We start from the raw sequence: 20,650 nt of genomic DNA, 5'->3' as shown, positions 1-20,650 counted from the left end.
CAGTGTCCCTCATCAGACACCCCAGTCCTCCAACCCCCTCCCCTCCAGCAACCCTCAGTTTGTTTCCTGAGATTAGGAGTCTCTTAGGGTTTGTCTCCCTCTCTGGTTTCATCTTGTTTCTTTTTCCCCTCCCTTCCTCTGTGATCCTCTGTCTTGTTTCTCAAATTCCTCCTATCAGTGAGATCATATGCTAATTGTCTTTCTCTGACCGATTATTTAGCGTAGCGTAATACCCTCTAGTTCCATCCCCGTCGTTACAAGCATCTAAATATTTGGGTGCTGCCAAACTCACAGGGGCAGACAAAAGTCAAAATTTCAATTTTGTTCAGAGTGCAAATTTTATCATTAGAAGCAAATGCAGTGCTGACAGTTTTGTTTTTTCTCTTGGGAGTCACAGCTTCATTTATTTTCCAGAAAATGCCTGCCAAATACCGTAAGTTTTCTGTCAGTCTTTTTTCTTTCTTTCTGAAGTAAAAATGGTGTTCCTCATCAAAATCGACTAGTTCTGGGCACCTGAATAGCTCAGTTGGGTAAGCATCGGACTTGATTTCACCTCAGGTCATGATCTCGGGGTCATGGGACTGAGCCCCGTGCAGGGCCTGGCACTCAGCGAGGAGTCTGAGATTCTCTCTCTCTCCCTCCCTTTGCCCCCTTGACTTGTGCACACTCTTTCTCTAAAATAAGTAAATCTTAAAAAAAAAATTGAGTAGTTCAGCTTGCAAATCAAGGCAATCAAATTTTTAAGTAGGCTCCATGCCCAACATGGGGCCTGAACTCACAACCCTGAGATTAAGTCACATGCTTTACCAACTGAGCCAGCCACACACCCCATGACATGCCCTATTAATCTTTAAATGTCTCAAAATATCTTTATATAATGGGTGTTCAAATTGCTTACTGAATTCAATTAATTTTATTTTGGTAAATTTGACACTGTATCACATAATTTAAAAATCCTCTAACGGATTAAGCTGATAAAGGTCAGATTTTATTTTATGCATGATGGGTGCTAGCACTCCACTTTTCTTGATACTAATTTTCTTATTCTAACAGCTCTGAAAATAATGAGAGTCATATTCCACCATATATTGCTTTATCAGTTAGAAATGAATTGAGAACAAGGTATCATTAGCCTAGCAGTAATTTATATCAATACTTAATTGAAAGAACCATTTAAAATTTTTTAAAAAGAGGCAAATCATATGAAAGTTTTTGCCATGAGGGCCAAAGGAGAAAAAAATTAGAGTAGCATTTTTGCAGTGTGAAAAGATTAGTCAGTCAAATGTGGGTATAAAATCTGGCATCAGCATTTACCACCTACGTGACCTCAGGAGAGTTTAATTTCTATGCTCTGACGTTCTCACTGATAAACCTGTAGGAGTTAACGCGGCCCTCTATCCCGTGTACCTGCTAACAATCCCAGTCAGCTCCCTACTCTTACCCCTTAGAAATATGCTTCTAATTACACTACTGTGTGCCTGTTAAAAGCTACTCTGGGCGCACCTGGGTGGCTCAAGGGGTTGCGGCCTCTGCCTTCCGCTCTCAGGTCATGATCCCAGGGTCCTGGGATCAAGCCCTGCACCGGGCTCTCTGCTCAGCAGGGAGCCTGTTTCCTCCTCTCTCTCTGCCTGCCTCTCTGCCTACTTATGATCTCTGTCTGACAAATAAATAAATCAAATCTTTTAAGAAAAAAAGAGCTACTCTATTTAATTCACTCAGAATTATTCAGAATTTTCATCCCCCCCATCTCCTACAGAAGGAACTATCCTATTTCTCCTAAGTTCGAGCAGTCTGCATCTTGGCCATCTTAAGTAAGTGTGGCATTAAAATACACTGACGCCTTTCATAATTCCAGGAAAGTCACTGTTCAGAGAAGAATGGCCTATGATAAGACAGGACAAGTATGAAAGTCTAAAAAACGTAGCTGAATAAATCAATTACAGATCTATGCAGAAATGCCATGCTGCTTGTTTATTCTGGTACATCACCAAGTACTAAGACAGAGATAAGCTAGCAAATCATTAGGAGAGTTAACAAAAATCTCACCAATTGCTTTCTTCAATGCTTCAAAGGTGATTTCTTCAGTGTTATTTACCTAGAGAAAGGTGATTTTAAGAGTTAAGAAAAGTCGATATAAATAATACCTTCAACTAGTTACAAGTCATCTAAGAACACCTACAAATTGTTTTTCTTCTTTGTGCTGGCTGGATCTGTGACTATCCTCCAGAGTATCAAATAATCTCCACTTCCTCCTTGGCTGAACCAGTGGCCTACTGCAGGGATTAATGTGGGCCTGGCAGAATCAGCCACCCCTGAATTACAGAACTGGATCTCCTCTCATGAGATATGCAACAAGATCTGAGTCCCACTGGCTGAACTAGGCTTCCCTAAGTGAAGAGTGCTTTGAGATATTCAAGGCAGAGAAAATATGTAAATATAGTTCAGCTATGTAATACATGAAAACTAAGTACTCTATACCCTCTGTAATTTTGGTGCTAGGTACAGTTTACAAATAAACAATAAACTGAAAACTTTAATGGTTTAAAAGCAAGAATCACTACTTCTTTAGGAAGTGTTCAGTGAGTACAGTTAACATCTTAATCACATTCTGGGTCTTCTAAGGTAAACTTCCTACACTTCCTTTCCAGAAACACCCTTTAATAAAAAGTTTCCCTTCTTCCTTGCTTTGAGATACATAAAAGGTATGAAATCAACAGCTTTATGATAAAAAAAATCAGTAATAGTTTTTATGGCACCAGCACATTTTCAGGGGGAATAATTTACATAGTTTAACTAAAGCATCGCTGAATAGAAGTTAAGAAATGATACCTGAGTACTTGCCTGGGCCTCTGGTCATCCCTAATTTTAGCTCATGAGCTTCTTTTGCTATGTCTAAGGCAGCAAGACTAACGAAAGCAAGACTTCGTGCTTTGCACCTTAGCTTCTCTGTAATACAAAGGCTTTAGCTGGAAATGAAGCAGCAAGAGTTCCACTACCTCAGTTTTTCTACTGAGGGTTCATATTTCTAGTTGAAGTCAGATTAAACTTGGGAATCTTCAGTTGCTTTGTTCTAGATATTTGGAGCAGACATACAGGATTAGGCTCTGGCTCATTAATTATTTGTACCTAGCAGTAGTCTAATACCTCAATGAAAAAAACCCACTGATTAGGGGTTTTAGACTTTTGAGAAACAACTACAGTACAGCAAAAAGAACACAGAAGAACTATGAGGCCAGCCTTCTTTTTACACATCATTAATTATTACCTATTCAATCCCAGGTAAGTGAAAAATTAAAATTCTCTATTCCAAGAAGTCTTCTCTATTCGTTTGTGTTTTCCCTAATTTGGAGGACCATGATGCAGTCACTGTCCCTCTCCTTTCTTGCTTTTAACATTCTTTCTCAGACTCCCTTTCAGTCACTTCTTAGTCCTGCCCATCCCGCTCTGGCACAGGCTACTGCTCTCCGGCCCCTTTCCTTATCTCCAGCCTGGCTCCTGCAGGTCCTCCTTAAACGCAAGCTGTATGCTATTACAAGGAGCTATTAGCGGTCTCTCTGCCTCTGGCCTCTTTTCGCCAGTTTAGCCTGGCCACACTTCCAAGATTCCTTTCACGAAAGCATTGTCCCAGTAATGACACTGCCCAAATTTCAGTGTTTCCTTACTTCCTACCAAATTACACACAAAGCCCTCAGGCAGGTGATAAAACCTTCTATAATTTGGCTTCAATCTTGTTTCCCACTCTTTCCTTTTTTCAATCCTATTTAAAAAGGAAAAAAAGACCAACTGCTTTATATTAGTGTTCAATGATTTGTATTTTTCATAGAGTGCAGCTGTTAAATATAAGACATCTACTTTATTTGGTGCTCAACCAAACTACATACAGTCTGTTTGCCTCTCTAGAACACCACTTGTGTGTTCTGGAGAAATGATGCAAAGGTGCCAGCCTCGAGGAATTTCAACAATCCTTTTACTCTTGATGACTTTTGCCCTTATTCATGATCTATAACTCTAACCTAGACTATACAACACCATTGAGCCTACATAAGATCTGTTTGCCCTTTTCCAATCAGGCTAGTTGTTATGTTGCTTCCACTGATATCTTACTAATTTTATAGCACCCAGGAGAGCAGCTTCTAACTAATACTACACTAGACTTGTTTTGTTAGCACACATGCAAGCTTCTTCACTCATATTCGGGAAAAGGCAGGAGTGTATAAATAAATGACAATTTATTTATAATAAATGACAATTTACTGTCCTAGAATAATGACAATTCTTTTTAGCCAACCAGTAACTTAATTTTGTACTAGGAAAAATTCAATATGCATTCAAAATGTAATATGTATAGCCTCCCATCCATTCCCCAAAATAATTAAGAACTATTACCTTTGAGAAAGAAGAAATGAGTGGGATTTCAATAGACTATAGTAAAAATCCGAGTCATAATTAGGAAAAACAGAAGTTTGCTATGATCTTATCTAAACATTCTGACTTCTAAAAAAGAATTTTATAAGCACTAAAAGCAGATATTGGATATATCTGAGGACTAATCAGCATTATGCATTTAAAATTCCACATAATTTTGATCAAATACAAGAGTACTGTGTTTTTTTAAATGAGCAATTCTCTTATTTGATTTATTATAAGCAATAAATCTTACTCAGAGTAAGATTACTTATATATCATTAATAAAATTACTCATAGTTTGATATTTTGTTAAACCATTAACTGGTGAACACTTAACTGATATGACTTTCTCCTCTCCATGCTACGAAATTAATTAGTTCTGAAGGTAATGTTGTTTTGTCTTCTGTATGCAAAATCAGATTACATAATGGTAAATGAGTTTGAAACTCCAATGTGCTCAAGTAAATCTTATAATAAACTATACTCAACTTCTCAAATGCTCAAATATGTGCAGCATATTTGACTTAGGGCTTACAGCAAAGAGAAAACAGGGTCTTTAATAAGTTAAATATTAATGGACTTTTTAAAAAATTTAACTTTATTTTTTCAGTGTTTCAAGATTCATTGCTTATGCACCACACCCAGTAATACTCCATGCAATATTAATGGACTTTTAATTGCAAAATGTATGTTTAAGAATCTTCTTCCTGTAGTAAGTCTTCATACAAATGTTTTCTTCAGTTCATTTTACCAAAATAGACTAATTTGTTTGCAATAGCTTTAAGTGCTATATATATACATATATATTTTAAATAAAAATAGTAAACAAAAGGAGAATGGAATACCACTCAATAAAATTCATTGCACTCTCGATAAACTGTAAAAACTAAAGCTTTAGATTAACCCCCCAAAAGTAACAGCAGCAAATTCATAATCATTAAAATACAGAGCTAGTACAATACTCTCCTGAAGAGTAAAACATATATAAATTAAAATGGCTTTCAAGAGGTGCATTTAAGGAAGATGATTTTTCTTGAGCTTAAACTGGCAAGAAACTACACCCGCCATATTTCAAAATGAACACTAACTGCCTCTTAACTGCTCTTGATACTACGCTGATAATTTCTTAATAAAACTGACAGGTTCTACTTACTGGGGAGTGGAACAGCCTAAAGCATGTAAGCTAGTCCGTTGGAACCTTGCCACCAAAAAGTTGTAATTCCTGAAGACTGACAGGGATTGGGGAGGTGGGGGTGCTGTGACACCATGAATTAAGACAAATTTCTTCCCCTTTTCTTAGATGGATAATCTCTTAAATTATTTATACTATACCATGAGAAAGAACGAAAAACCTAGGAAGGCAAACAATAGATAAACTTCAAGGAGGAGGCAGACGTGACATCCCAGTACTTCCGCATTTCCACTAGTCTATCAATTCTCTGGTGATTTGTGCAGAGTAACTCCTAGACAATACTGGCTGTTTTCCTCTTTCTAAAACTCAGGTACACTTTTGTGCTCTATTAAACAGGAGGAGAGCATCAAATCTCTGAAATTTCAGATAAGTCACAGTCCTTAAAGAGTAGTAGGGCACTGATACACTGCAGCCTCTATTAAATCCATTATAGCTACTATCAAACAATAAAAAATACACCCTCCCAGATAAGGCTCTGAAAACTTCCATGGAGTATTTGCCTTCATGTGAGATTATATAGTTCTCTTTATTCTCATAATCCGTTTATAAATCTTCAAAAATAAATAGGATTTGGAGAACCACCCAGTTTAATAACAGGCCTTATATAACACTTTTTACTGATTTTAAAAAAGTCTGTTTCAGTTCCTTTTATTACACTAAATTACAATATAAAATCTAATGACCTCAATACATAATGTTAAGTTTATGTATCTTTACTGAGAGCTGACATGAGTTTAGTAAAATAAATAAAAAATAAGCTCAAGGCTAAATCAGATTAATGGCTACTAATAGCACTGTTGATCTGAGGGATGATTTACAGTTACATTTGTTTCTGGTTTGAAAGTACGGAGGGGCAAAAAGTTCTTTTAAATTGATGTCTATCTCAAGAAAGTACCCCGCCATACACTTCCAGCAACTTACCACATCATCAGAAGGAATGCTGTTGGGTAAAATATCCACCTGAATGGATACGGTGTCCACAATACTTTTTCTTCTAGAAAGTCGATCTTCATCTAAAATCAAAATCGTTTTTCCCCGTTACTTGCTAGTTAGAAATGGTATGTCATTTAAAACCTCTACTTATTTCAGATTTCAAAAGGTCTTAGAAAATAAAGTTTTCTTTTTTGTTCTTTTTAAATATATAAAGCATTGTGTTCTCAGGCTTTTAAATTTCATCAAGCAGATTAAAAAATTAGAACTGATGGGGTGAACTAAGGTTGACAGTTTTATTTTCCAAGAAGGGAAATACCACCACTTCCCTAACAGTTTAAGAAAAAATAAAAGTCAACAGCAAAAGGAGGAATTACACAATCTAAAACGAATCTATCCATTTCTACTAACACTCACTATATTGCCCTTGTATCTCTCATTTCTCCCCTGAACAGTGAAAGCTGTGCACTAATTATGGATCTAGCGCAGGAACCCATGTCTGCAAGAGTTTACCACGCACCACATTTGCGGACTGAAAGAATCTGTTGCTTCAGTCAATAGCTCCTTCTCTACCCTTTCCAGCCGTTCAACTCCACTGGCTCAGCTTTTGCTTAAGTCAACCACCAGTCCGGAAAACCTTGCTCTTCAATTAAATGCTCTAGCTAATCTACTTTCTCCCCACTTCTGCAAACATGCTTGGTCTGAACCAAATGCTCTACATATGTCTCTACCTACTCTTCTTAATGCCTGCAGTTACAGTCCTGCACTTAACCACTCTTCCCAAAAGAGTGTGTGTCTTCCCACCCAGTAAAGTTCAACAGCTATTCCTAGGCCCACTTTATGCTTAACCATTTTGTGGAAATTTGAATTTTTTTTTATTATAATTTCCTCCCACACATTTTTTTTTTCATTTTGATTTTCTCCTTCCACAGTCAACAAATCTATTAAGTCATTAGACACCATGTTAGGTGGTAGGGACAAACTGCTGAATGTAGTCCATACTAGCTTATAGTGTAAGAGACAAGACCCAAAATAAACAAATAGTTACACAAGCAATGAAGGACTTGGAGAAACACAGGGTGCTAGAAAAACACCTCAATAGCTATGATTTCATCTGAAAAAAAGGAAGCAAAACCTTATGTATTACAATACAGAGAGTCAGAGATGTATTCAACCACAGTTGAACTTGACAAGTACACTTTCTCTTCTGAGCTCCAGTCCAGTATTTCCAATTTCTTATTAGTCAATTCTACTCAACATGTTCTAAACCCAACTTTAACATCTCTAATAAACCATCTTTATGTCACATTGCCCTATTTTCAAGAGGGCCATCATTAAAATTCTGCATCTTTTTTGCCTGAATTCTTAGGATAGCTTCCTATCTGATCTATTTGCTCTCTCCCTTTTATTTTGCTAATAGTGTTATTTTGGAAGTAAATCATTTTTAGTCTTAATTATAATTCAAAACAAATATGGCCCACACACTGATAGAGAGCCTCCCAAGCTTTTTCAATTGGGTTTAGAACACATCAGAAAAAATTGGAAGAGGCTGCTCACACTGTGGGCTCTGACTGCCCAGTCCCCAAAGAGCTACTAAAAGGGCTAAGGATATCAATATGCGGATACATCTGGAATGTTCCCTATAGCAGCTGGAAAGCTCAGCTCTAGAATCTATGACTGATAGCACAGTCACTTCACAATCTGGCAACACCCTATCTTTCTAATCCTATTTTATACAAACTGTGATTTTCTTCTACGGCAGGAGTCAGAATGAAGAACTACAAGAAGGCCCCACAAATGGAGAAACTGGTTTCTTACTGACCACTCTTTTACTCCCAGTAGCCATCCATGGTGGTAATTAATGCTGGTGATCAAATATGGTTGTTCACCCTCTTTCAAGGCAGAGAGGCCTGCAGTTGCAGCTTCTCTGTGGTTTAGAAGGACTACGTAACTAGTTCTGGCCAATAAAGTACAAGCAGTATTCAGAGAGCAGCTGCTCCGTTAGCCTGGACGATGGAGTATCTGGAATATCATGTGTGGAATCTCCATCATTCCAGATACAGATGCTATGAAGCTATGCACAGTTAATTTGAGTAACAATTTACTGCTTTAAACCACTAAGCAACAATGATTGTTTGTTATCACAACTTAACTTAGCCAGGGTTAAATCCTGACACTACTAATATTTTGGGCCAGATAATTCTTGTGGGGTGTGTGTGTGTGTGTGTGTGTGTGTGTGTGTGTTGGTGGGGGGGGGGTGTTCTGTGTATTACAGAATGTTTAGCTTCTACCCACTAGAAGCCAGTAGGGCTACCCCACCTCTCCTTGCCCCACAGTGGTGATAACTAAAAACGTCTTCAGGACTGATAAATGGTTGCTGGCATGGGCAAAATCACCCTCAGATGGGAATCACTGACCCAATCCATCCCGACAGCAGCAATACTATAATGCTACAATACTACCTATATGCCATTATCATTGTTTTTTTTTTTTTTGCCACCATCATATCTTAAGTTTCTTAAAACACTAACCACATCACTCCACCAACCTACCTACTTTTTGATGAATTAAAAAGCCATTCTGGGGTCTCTGATCAGATCTTACCAACAGCAATTTCAACCACTCCCTAATTTATCTAATATTCAAGTAAAATGTGCTACTCTAACATCTCTGAGCACGCGTTTGGCCTCCTGCCTTCCATGCTCTTCTAGAAACAGAAACCCCTACTGGGAACAGTTTATTACTTGCCCTTCCTTACATCCACCCACTATATAAATTCTCACAACTTTTAAGGCCTAAATGAGTATTTTAACACTTCCTTAAAATTTTAAATATTACTTTAAATATTATTTCCACGTATCCCTCTTTCTTCCAGACACAAAAACTTACTATCAGTTATGACTGATCTTCCCCTATCACCCTTCCATTAATATCACCCTTCAAATATTTCCTGGGCCTTGTACTAAGACATGTAAATTAATGCCTTATCTTGGCAATCACAGCAGGAATTCAATGATAAACTCTCTGCTTTGCACCTACCACACAGGATTCACTTGGATTCTGCTGTAAGGCTTGAGGTATGGATGAATACCTATTCAACTGTGACACATCAATATAGATTGCTCTGCTATGGATTTCAGATTGAAAATACTTCATCTCCTGCTTCTGTCTATGACTATAACCTAGACACTGTATCCTTTGCTTCCTCGTGATCATATGCTTTGATATAAATTACCAAACATAATGACATCAATGGAGCTGCTACAAAGTAGTATATGTTCATCAATGCCGACTTGCTTTTATCTTCTAAGCTGGTCAACTGTCGAGGCCTCATCAGAACTCAAAATGAGGAATAATAGCCTGTTTCTCACACACACAAAAAAAGCCAGCATAAAAGGATTTCTAGGGTAACATACAAAGGCTGATGGGTAGCACAGAAGAGTCAGCTTTAAGTCAAAGATAAAAATAAAAGGGGGAAGAGAGACATGAGGGCAGGAAAGGAATCACTGGGTGGCAAAAATCAATGAGAACATACTCCAGAGGAAGTACATTTAAGAAGATTAAAAATTTTTAAAGGGAAGAAAATAAAGCCTAATGGGAAACTCTAATGTTATATTCTCAGAACTTTATTCTTTTGACCTATACAATCACCTACTTACAGCAGTCAAGCAGAAAAGCCCAGGTACATCTATAATCAGATATCATGGGCATTTACTCGAACATAAGGTTTCTAAAATAGAGCTTATGGGGGCGCCTGGGTGGCTCAGTGGGTTAAGCCGCTGCCTTCGGCTCAGGTCATGATCTCAGGGTCCTGGGATCGAGTCCCGCATCGGGCTCTCTGCTCAGCAGGGAGCCTGCTTCCGTGTCTCTCTCTCTCTCTGCCTGCCTCTCCGACTACTTGTGATTTCTCTCTGTCAAATAAATAAATAAAATCTTTAAAAAAAAAAAAATAAATAAAATAAAATAAAATAGAGCTTATGCACTTAATGCCCTTGGTTCCCATGGGCCACCTGTGTCTGTTCCTGACCTGCTTTTCCAAGCCTACTGAATTCAGTCTCCGTGGACTATACCATTCTGCTGTCTAGAGAACTGCCTTGCCACCATCTCAGTGTCTGATTTATACAACCTCTGGGGAGACTGTTGTTTCCCACTCTTAAAATTGGCCGGGGTCATCCCAGACACTGCTTGCTGTGCGCTCACCACTTTCCCATCCCTCCTCCTGCTCTGCGATCTGTGTCTGCTATTCACAATGGTGACCATCATCTCTTCTTACTGTTTCTAACTAGAACCTGGAGTTTGGAAGCAATTCTTAGAGCTACGCTCATTACAACCTCCGAACTCCCCCCCAAACCCATCTCTGACTCTCTGCTGCCTACAAGGCACCCTACTTGGTTGCTCGCTGTCAAAGATACCCAGCAAGAGGCTGATCCCCTAAACTAGCCACTTTTTCCTATTCATCTCTGTTAAAAAAAACTCCATCCTTCTATCATCCAAGATCCAAAACAACATACATTAATCTGTTTGAAATACATTTTTCTTTCTTCACTTAAACCCTGTCATACCATCCAACTCTACCAAAAAAAAAAAAAAAAAAAAAAAGGAAAAAAAAAAGCAACTGAAGCAGAAAATATACTCAGCTCTTACCCTCACTGGTGTGCCTTCCACCTAAGCATCCAAGGCAGAAACCAAGACAAATCTTTGGTTTTCTCCTGCTCCCTCATACCAATCAACTGCTTATAAATTCTTTCTTGTAGGTTTTCCTAGAATTATCCACTTCTCTGCATTCTCACTCAGTGCAGGCCCCAGTCCTCTCTCCTGGAGATTACTGAAGAGCATTCTAAATGGTTGCTCCGTCTCCACTTTGCTAAAGCACCACCAGAGTAATACTTGAACAACGCTTAACCTGACTTAAAACCATTCCTTGACTACCCAGCGTTGCAGAACAGTAAAAACTATGCAACTTCATTTACAATTCCCAACCCTACTCCTCTGATTCAGTCCAAGTACACTAATTTCATACTAATTCCCTGAAGAGTCATGTTCTTACCTACATTCATTCTTTCAACACATGTCATCACACTTCTCAAAGAAACACCAAACACCTGCTTCAGGCTCCTCCTAGGAATTGTTTCCTTTGGAAGATATCCCTTGCCCACCAAACCTGGACCAAATGCTCTCCTACCTGCTGCCTGGGATCCCCAAACTTCTCTGATCATAGCCTTGAAGGTCTGCTTTAACCGTCCAGTTATTTGTCCTATCTAAGATAAACTGTTATGAATTAGCTTCTTTGCTAATTTTGCTGGAATAAAACTAGTAAAACGCCACCACGGGGGAACTGAGAAAATAGTCACTCAAATCATCGGTGCTCTGTGGTCCACATGAGGAACCCAGTTGAGAAAGACTATCAGTTCTGTGAAAGTAGAGACTTCTACTTATTTTGTCCATTCTTGTTTTTGTAAATACTCATAAACATTTAATTATACAAGTTCACTAGAGTCACTGACACCTTGATTGGTCTAGCTGAGACATTACTCAGTATTACTGTACCCCTTCATGGAGGAATACTTACCACATGCCTAGACCTACACTATTCACTCAAGTTCTAGGTTGATTAGGGATAAATGAAAAATGCTATACCATCTTACATTTATGGGCCACTTACTATATGTTGGTCACTTACTATATGTTGGTTCAATGAACTTTAGGCAGACCACTAACATTATATTTCAATCATGTGTCCATCTTCTCCACCAGATTTTAATCCTTAACATCTTTTTACCCTCAAAATCCACAACAATGTCTGGTATATAAGAGGCACTCAGTGGAGGTTTATGGAATACATGAAAAAAACAATCTGGATCTGTACGGATGACTGAACAATCTTTATGTACATGGAAAATAGCAGTGTTACCTAGTCAAATTATTTAATTTCCACTTCATTACTCCCATTTTTAAACAAAGATACCACTACTACCTATTAACCTTCAAGGGTTAAATGAGAAAATGAATACAAGTGCTTGTCTCAGTGACTGGCACTGAGTTAATGCATATGAACTGACTGCTAATATTTTCATGATGACAGGTATATGCATGATCGAGAAACTAAGTATGTTTTGCTTTTTCTTTTGATATAGTCTTCTTAAATCTCTTATTTTTAAAAATGAATATCTGGTGGTTACACAACAACAACAAAAATTTAATAACCAATCAATTATACCATGACGTATCACTATGTCTTCAGAATCTTTCTGCATTAAAGGCAGGACGTATGTACCACAGAGTGATTCTAAACTATTGAATTTTAGAAATCAAAAAAACCTTATTCAAACTGAGGAATTTCTATGCAGTTACATAATTAAATATATACTGAAATATTCAGAATTCCTCCAGTCAGTAATAGAGAAGCACTAAGAATGAGAATACATCTATGTGGGGGGGGCGCGTAGAGCAAGCCATCGGTTAAAAAAACAGAAAGTACCATAATTTTCATTAAAAATTGTTACTTGTTAAGAGTCCCATCTGTTAAAGAGTTAAAGGAACAGGGTAAAAGGAACAAGAAGGGTGAAAATACACTACGGCTACTGGGAAGGTAAAGGGAAATAACCAAGGGACTTAGAACTACATACAATACAGGCCACTGGCTCCATTTCTAAAAGGCAAATTTTATTAAGCTATTTTTCTAGGGGAAGGTGAGGGAAGGGCAGGCCAAACTGATACTTGGATTTACCTTTGTGCTTGTGCCTGGGTTTATGAGGTTTTCTGCCTGAAGGAAAGAGAGCTAAATCCAAATTATAAGAATGAAATATTTTTAAGGTCTTTTTAAAAAACTGTTTTAAATTACAAAATTGTGCTACTGTTTTGTTTTTAGCTCTTTTATATCCCCAACAAATTCATGAGGTATAGAACCTTTCGTAATCTAGAACGTAAAAGAAAATGCAAAAGCATTCATTAACATCTCAGAGCATTATGAACTATCATTATAATAAACATGTATGTTTTGGATCCATGTTATAAAAAAGATAGCTATTTACAAAGACTGTGCTATTTTTAGTGTTTAATCCAGAAAACTACCTAACTCAAACAGTTCTCATATAGTATCCCCAAAGCAAGAACTAGTTCTTCTACCACATTTAATACTTATATGACCATGAAATGACAATAAAGACATAGGACAGAGAAACTCTGATTTTAGTTGTTAAAGTAAATACTGAATGCAAAACTCCATGCAGTTTTGCCTTTAAAAACAACACAATTATTTGAGGCAATGAAAAGAACAGAAGGAAATACATGGTGCACAGAGGAAAACACATTCTTGAAAGGTCTGTAGGCTTTTAAAACAACAGTCAGGGCTCTTTCCAGTGAGAGCAGTTACCTGACATTCAGCTCAGTAGTCACAAATCACTCATTAAACGATTTATATTATTTACATAAGTCAAACACAATGTGGGTTAATGAGGAAAGATTTCTATGGGCTTCTCTGTTTGAAGTACACTAATATATCAAGTATAATACTAACAATTACTTAAGGACTCCATTTGCTGATGATAAAATCCATAAGATTTACTAAAGTTTTTCAAGAGCAAAATTTTAAAGTGAAACTAAAACCTCTAAGCATTTGAAAAACTGTGGTAAAGTGTACAAACAATGAATTTTCAATGCTAACTGGGTTAATGGAAAAATTACCGGAAAAGTAATCACCAGAGTTAGAGTTCGAGTTACCCTCCTCTTACCTGTTACTTGTGGTACATATGGTACTGACAATCTCTCAACACTATAGCCGCTTCCGCCTAGTGACTCTGCAATCTTGTTGGTCAAAAAGTATAAATTTTTGTCATGCTTCTCTAAAGATTTTGGAAGCCTGTCGGGTTGATCAAAACAAAAGTCATTCAGCATTATTTAAATTACTGAGCAAAAATAAGTTAACATGCAGGCATGCTAGATCAAAGCCTAAATATAAGTATATATACAATTTAAACTGTAATTAGTGATAGAAAAATCAATGTATTTTTGGTGACCAATCTGACTATAAAAACACATGGTATATAGTCCCATATGTTAGGCATTCTGCTGTGATTCTTTCTCCAATAACGTTCCAACGGGGAAGTCAGCCTTTAATTATTCTGTGGGTATTCACACATTAAATGATGAAGAGGACTAAATTCAGCTTTAACCTTCATGCTAATTAAAACTCCAAGAGAAGAAAATCAAACTGTAGCTCAGTGACTGCTAATGAAACACGTATCAGCCAGTGAAGTGATAGGAAGCACCTGCTCAATCACCTGAAGGTCTACTTTCTACTCAAACTCTGATATTATCTTATACTGATGCTTTCACTATTATACTGCTTTTATAAATAACCCCAAAGTCTGCATAAAGTATTGTTCACATATATATTCTTGTTTGGAGAGCAAGGGAGAGTGCAGGTGTAATACCGATTTGCCTTAATACAGTCTCTGTCCCAAAGTTTTGTGAATGCTGTTACCTACTACTGAAAGTCTTGACCAGGATATTGTATTCTCTTAAGAAATGCTTATTTACAGATGAGAACACACTATATTTAAGAGATATATCTCCATATTAAAAAAAAAAGTTAAGATAATTTTTTTCACCAAAGATCGACTATGTATATGAGTCTACACTTACATTGTATGAGAACTTTTATAGGAAGGGAAAGAAGTCCAATGCATTTGACAGAAATACAAAATATAGGAAAATATGCTAACAACAGTTTACTCCTTTATAATCATCACTGATTGGTTTCTCAAGCCAGTGTCCCTTAAAATGTAAAGAATTAACATACATGCACTTATCTCTGAAAATATGCTCTGGTAGAAAATAAGGAGCTTCCATAGTTCGGATTTCAATAACCTGAAAGATAGCCAAACACAAAACAAAACAAAAAAATCAAAACCCTCACTCCTCAGGATTTGGCTCTGAAAATTTGGAAAACTGAAAACACAGAAATTAAACATTTATAAAAATATCAGCACATTATTTTGGAATTTAAGCTATGTTTAGAGCCCACACGCTAGTTCATTTTATTTTAACACTTATTATTTTAAAAATTCAGAAGGTAACAAAAACTCCGACAATAAAATAAAACATGCAGTAAAAGAAAAAGTATTATATTTAATTGAACCTACTACAAAAGGATAAGAACATGTATTTTCTCAAGTGCCACTACGTTGGAAGCCCCTTGACAAAGCCCAAGGCCGTGAGCACCCTTACTCTCCTCACCCACCTTCTGTAGCGTGTGCGTGAGGTCTCAACGCACTTCTGAGGCTGGGCTCCTCTGCGCCACTGTGAGCAACTTAGGGGGGCACTCTGCTTTTGCAATGGCGGGCATCAGACAGATCGTCAGCATTTGTCTAATGAATGAATGAGTTCTAGTTCTTGTAATGCACTAAAAGCCTACATTTAAGCATGCACTAAGAGATGTGCTTCAAATTTCAGAAAAATGAGGTTCTCCTTGACCAATAATATTTAAAGAATATGAATTACAGTGGACTTTCTCTGCCAGGTAAGTTAGAGGCTCTGAAATGCATATTAAATTGTGCAAGTAGCTACTGAATGAGTTATTGCTGAGGAAAGTTGAACATAGGGGAACGACACAAGACAAATCTCTAAAAATGTTTTCCTGTGAGACCTGGCTCAAGTAGACTGGTTTAAAGCAATAAATGAAATAGTATAAAAACGAAAAATAATTTACATACTGAGATTCATAATGGCTTAAAAGGAAAACAACCAGGTAAGAATTCAAATGAAATTCTAGAAGAAAACCGTGCATTCCCTGACCACTATACAAAAAAATTCTAATAAAGGAACAGGCATTAAAGAAAATATACACACTAACTGTAGTTTTAGTTTAGTTTCAAAAGAGCTATTACTGAAAAAGTGATGCACACTTTTACAGCAGTATCTTTATAATTTGATACAAAATCATTATAATTTGATAGAAAATTAAAAACACTCAGCAGTGGAGGAAAATCAGCCATTTTTATATAAAAACCAAGTTGAAAGATATTTTTAAACATCTTACCTTGCTAACATGTTGGCAAAATGCGGGGACAGCTATCATCTGACTTACAAAATTGAGGTACGCCGCAACCAGCGCCATGATCCCACAGCGATGGAACATTGGCAAATTATCCTCATTGATAATCGCACTGTCCTTTAATAAAAAACAAACACGGCTGACAGATCAAGGTCTTAGACTCCATTAGCGTTTTCTCTATGATTATACGGAAAAACTATAGGGCGTTTGAAGTGCTGATAAAAATGTTACCTTCTAAGAAGTTGTTTTTTAAAGAATTCTGAAAGGATAATAAATATCCATTTACAGGAGAGTTCAAGCTCTCAAATAGCTCTTTCTTAGGAAAGTCTTTTGGGAGGGGTGGGGGAGGGTTACACAAATATACACACACATGTGTATATATATATATGCACATGTACATATATATATCTTGCACTCAAATATATATATGACATATGGTCCCATCACATACTGTTCTTTGCACACCCCAATGAGACAGCTACATATGTAATGACTATGTAACGACCCTCTTCTTCACTAGACTGAGAGTATGGGTGGAGGGGCCATGCTGCCCCTCTTCAGAGTACTCCCAGGGCTCTGAGAAAATCTGACACATAGCTGATGGTCACTCGGTATTTGTTAAAACAATAAGTATGATCATAACCTGAAGTATTTTTCTATTTAACACTAGGCACCTCCCTTTTAAAATTCATGTTCTTGGATAAAGGTAAAACCACTTTAAAGATGGTGTCCAGTTCATTAAAAAAAAGGTTTTTTCACTGAAAGTGGACAAAAGCATACCTGCAAAGCAATAGCTAATCGAATGAGATCAATAACCACTTCCTCATTGGCCAATTCAATAGTTATAAGAGCAAGAGAAGTATAAAGTAGTTCATAGTTTTTCTGAACATTGTCTTCCTCTTTACAGCCCAAATATATGTGCCGATACAATTGTTGCCCATTCTGAAAAGGGAAGTAACATTGAAAAAAGATGGTTTTTGCTTTAAAAGTAGTACAGGCAGATTTCATACACATATAACCTCTTACAAGCAACTCTTATTACAGAACTTAGCATGGAAGAGAAACCTAAGCTAATAATCAGATGGCCAAATTGTATTGTAAGTTATCAACATCAATAAATATGCTAATATATACAACAACAGCTAAGACAGAATTGAAGCATGAACGATAAATAAAAATAGCAGCTGAGAGTTCCAGTGTAAACAATGAAAAGCTTTTAGCGATCATCTGAAAAGACAAAAGCAAATTAATTATAGACTGATCTGGGAAAAGGCTGAAATGGCTGGCAGAGTTATGGGAGATACTTCTGCAATACAGCTTTGGCAATGATAACAAAACACACATTTGGCTAAGGGGAAATGTAGTCAGGCTTTCCTGCCTTTGGAGGCAATCTCCTGGGAGGTGGGTGAGGAGCTGTCCAGGGATGGGCACCTGCAGGTTCCACTATACTTGGGCTATAGTGACCAAAGGCAAGCCTAAAGCCTTATGCAAGGGAGCGGTTATAGAGATACTCTAGGGACTGCAAAAGGTTTCCCCCAAACCAAACTAATCTAAATATATTAACACAGAAAGGAAAAGCCTTTCCTCCAAAGCATTCCAAGGTACAGGTCCAACTACTAAGTGAGAACTAAGAGAAATAAAAATGTGTTCTCCATTTAAAGTCACTATGTGACTTTATGTGGTTAATTACTATGTGGTAATTAAATCAACCTCTTGCATTGGTTCTCATCACTAATTGTAAGCTACAATCATTGATCAGCTGGAATGACCACCAGGACACCTCTGCACCTCTGCCCACCCTCAATATGATTTAGCTGGTTAGTGGTGAAGCCCAAGTATTTTTGAAGCACAAAGCTCCCCAGGTGATTCTACTATGCAGGCAGGGTTAAGGCTAGGGGCCTATTCACTCATATGTGGAGGGACTTCAGCTTAACCCCCTGGGCCTGTTTCTCAGCAGGTTCACCTTCTTCACTTTAGGGGAAAGGACTGAACAAGACCAACACAGTCTTCTGAATCCAGAGTTTGCTTCTCCCAAATGGTTCTATACTTGGGTGTATAACAATGGTCTCTGTATTGGGCCCCCTCCAACCCTATTCTTGGATCCTATGGTTCCTAAACAGTATTAACATTAAAGCTTGCACACATGGGAGTTTAGATGTCAGGTCCCTTAAGTAATTCAAGTTGATTTTGTACCTACTACATACATACCCATCAGGTCAGACAACATTAAAATCTAACTATAATACATTATAATATAATATAATTATAATATTATATTATAATAAATATAATTATAATGCATTAAAATCTTACTATAATGATATAGTGTAAGTTGGTGTGATGACTTCACAAAGTGGTTTGGAATTGTCTAATAAATCTGAAAAACCCATTACTTGCCAATGCCTCTCCTGTAGGCCTTAGAGAAATGGGAGTTACATGCAGTACACTACGTGTACAAGAATATTCACAGCAGCCTGTCTGCAACAATTCAAATGCCCCCAGCAGGATAACGGATAGCTTGTGGTATATTCGTGTTATGCAATACTATACGGCTACATATATGAATAAATTTCACCAAAATAGAGCTAAATGAAAGAAAACATAAAAGATCATGTAAAATATGGTTCCTTTCACACAAAATACAAAAACTGACAAAACTACACTGTATTGTTCAGGGATCGATAGATGTACACTTAGGTGGCAAACTGTAAAGGAAAAAAGGAGTCCATTTTCATGAACGCACGGGGATGACTACCTGCTGTGGATGACATGGAGCTGTTGAGAGGCTGGGCATGTGGGGGACCTACACCATTATTCACTTCAGAGTAATTAAATAACCCATGCATTCTGTATTTCATAATAATTGGTACTTTTTTTTTTTTTTGCTAAGAGATTCCCTGAATTGCTGAGACTGTTAACAAGAGCCCTTTCATCTGGTGATATTCTGTGAGGATTATAGCTTTGGGAGAGGAGCCCCCCCAGGTGAGACACAAGAAACTGAGCAGCAGCGGCTTCCCCTGCACCTGCCAGTACAGCTTCCTTAGAAAAGAAGATGTGAAGGAGCACCTCCCAGTGCAAACGGTGAGGGCCTCCTGCCAGGACAGTCTTTCAAACAGAGACCTGGTGTCTAAGATATCCCTAAAACATTCAGATGGAGCAGTTTTAGGCTGGGTAGTACTATCCAAAGGGCAGTTCATCATCCCCTGACTACAGAACCCCAACTTTTTTTTTTGGTTAGGTCTTTGCTGAAATTTCCATAAGGTGCCAGTTAAAGTTGCCTAAAAAAACCAAACAGCATTTTGACTGATAGGATAAATTCGAATGTAAATGAAAAAGGGTGTCCAATTATAAAGATAAAATTTGATTTTAAAAAAATGAACAGATTGCACCAAAAGAAAAACATACCAAAAAGAAGTAGTTTATACTAACAGTAACAAATGCTTAGCCAGTTATTTCAAATTATAAAATCGAAGGATAACAAATTCAGAGAACAACTTCAAGAATTTAAAATTTAACATGGAATAATAGTCCAATATTTTGGTTCAACTGGACCCTTTTAAAATTAGTTGGCTAGCAAAATTAAGGAAAGAGAAGGATTATTTCTATCACTGTCATACCAGATAAAATAAAATGAATCCAGTCTCCAAATTCAGTATCACTTAATGTCATTATATAATGTCAAAACCTACAAGTTAGTTATCAGTGAGTTTTCAAATTTCATTCTACTAATCATGATTAAAGTTCTTCAGTTATGAGAAACAACTTCTTTCACTAACTGGATAATATAAAGGAATACTGAAAAAAATAAAAGTTGGAAAGAGCTAGAATTCCTTTGCCCTATTTATTAACCACTTTTTTCATACACAATAGAGCCAAACTTAAAGAAGTATTTTGTTCACATTAATTTAGTAAATGTTATTTTATAAATCATTTTTCAAATGAAGTTTTGAAAGTGTGGGGACATTAACTTGAAACACAGCAATCAATAGTAATAGAGCAAAATAAAAGATGGTGACAGGGACAAATCATGGTCTAGTAATGAGCCAAAAAAGAAAACAGATTATAGA

The 20,650-nt window shown here is 37.1% G+C and overlaps 1 protein-coding gene across 4 annotated transcripts in view; it reads right to left on the bottom strand.

The window, feature by feature from the left end:
• EFR3A (EFR3 homolog A) overlaps positions 1–20,650 on the bottom strand; it is a 113,908-nt gene that overhangs the window by 9,003 nt on the left and 84,255 nt on the right. For all 4 annotated transcript variants that reach the window (XM_059395178.1, XM_059395177.1, XM_059395180.1 and 1 more), the window contains exons 15-20: positions 17,364–17,525; positions 16,569–16,700; positions 15,330–15,397; positions 14,260–14,387; positions 6,521–6,612; positions 2,047–2,095 (exon numbers count right to left, since the gene is read on the bottom strand). In XM_059395178.1, the coding sequence (XP_059251161.1) occupies positions 2,047–2,095; positions 6,521–6,612; positions 14,260–14,387; positions 15,330–15,397; positions 16,569–16,700; positions 17,364–17,525 (631 nt within the window). The remainder of the gene's footprint in view (positions 1–2,046; positions 2,096–6,520; positions 6,613–14,259; positions 14,388–15,329; positions 15,398–16,568; positions 16,701–17,363; positions 17,526–20,650) is intronic.

The sequence above is a fragment of the Mustela nigripes genome, chromosome 3 (assembly GCF_022355385.1).
Source record: "Mustela nigripes isolate SB6536 chromosome 3, MUSNIG.SB6536, whole genome shotgun sequence".
In the NCBI taxonomy this organism is placed as follows: Eukaryota; Metazoa; Chordata; class Mammalia; order Carnivora; family Mustelidae; genus Mustela; species Mustela nigripes.
The sequence above is the reverse complement of the archived record's forward strand: the minus strand, read 5'-3'. Positions and strand labels throughout refer to the sequence as shown.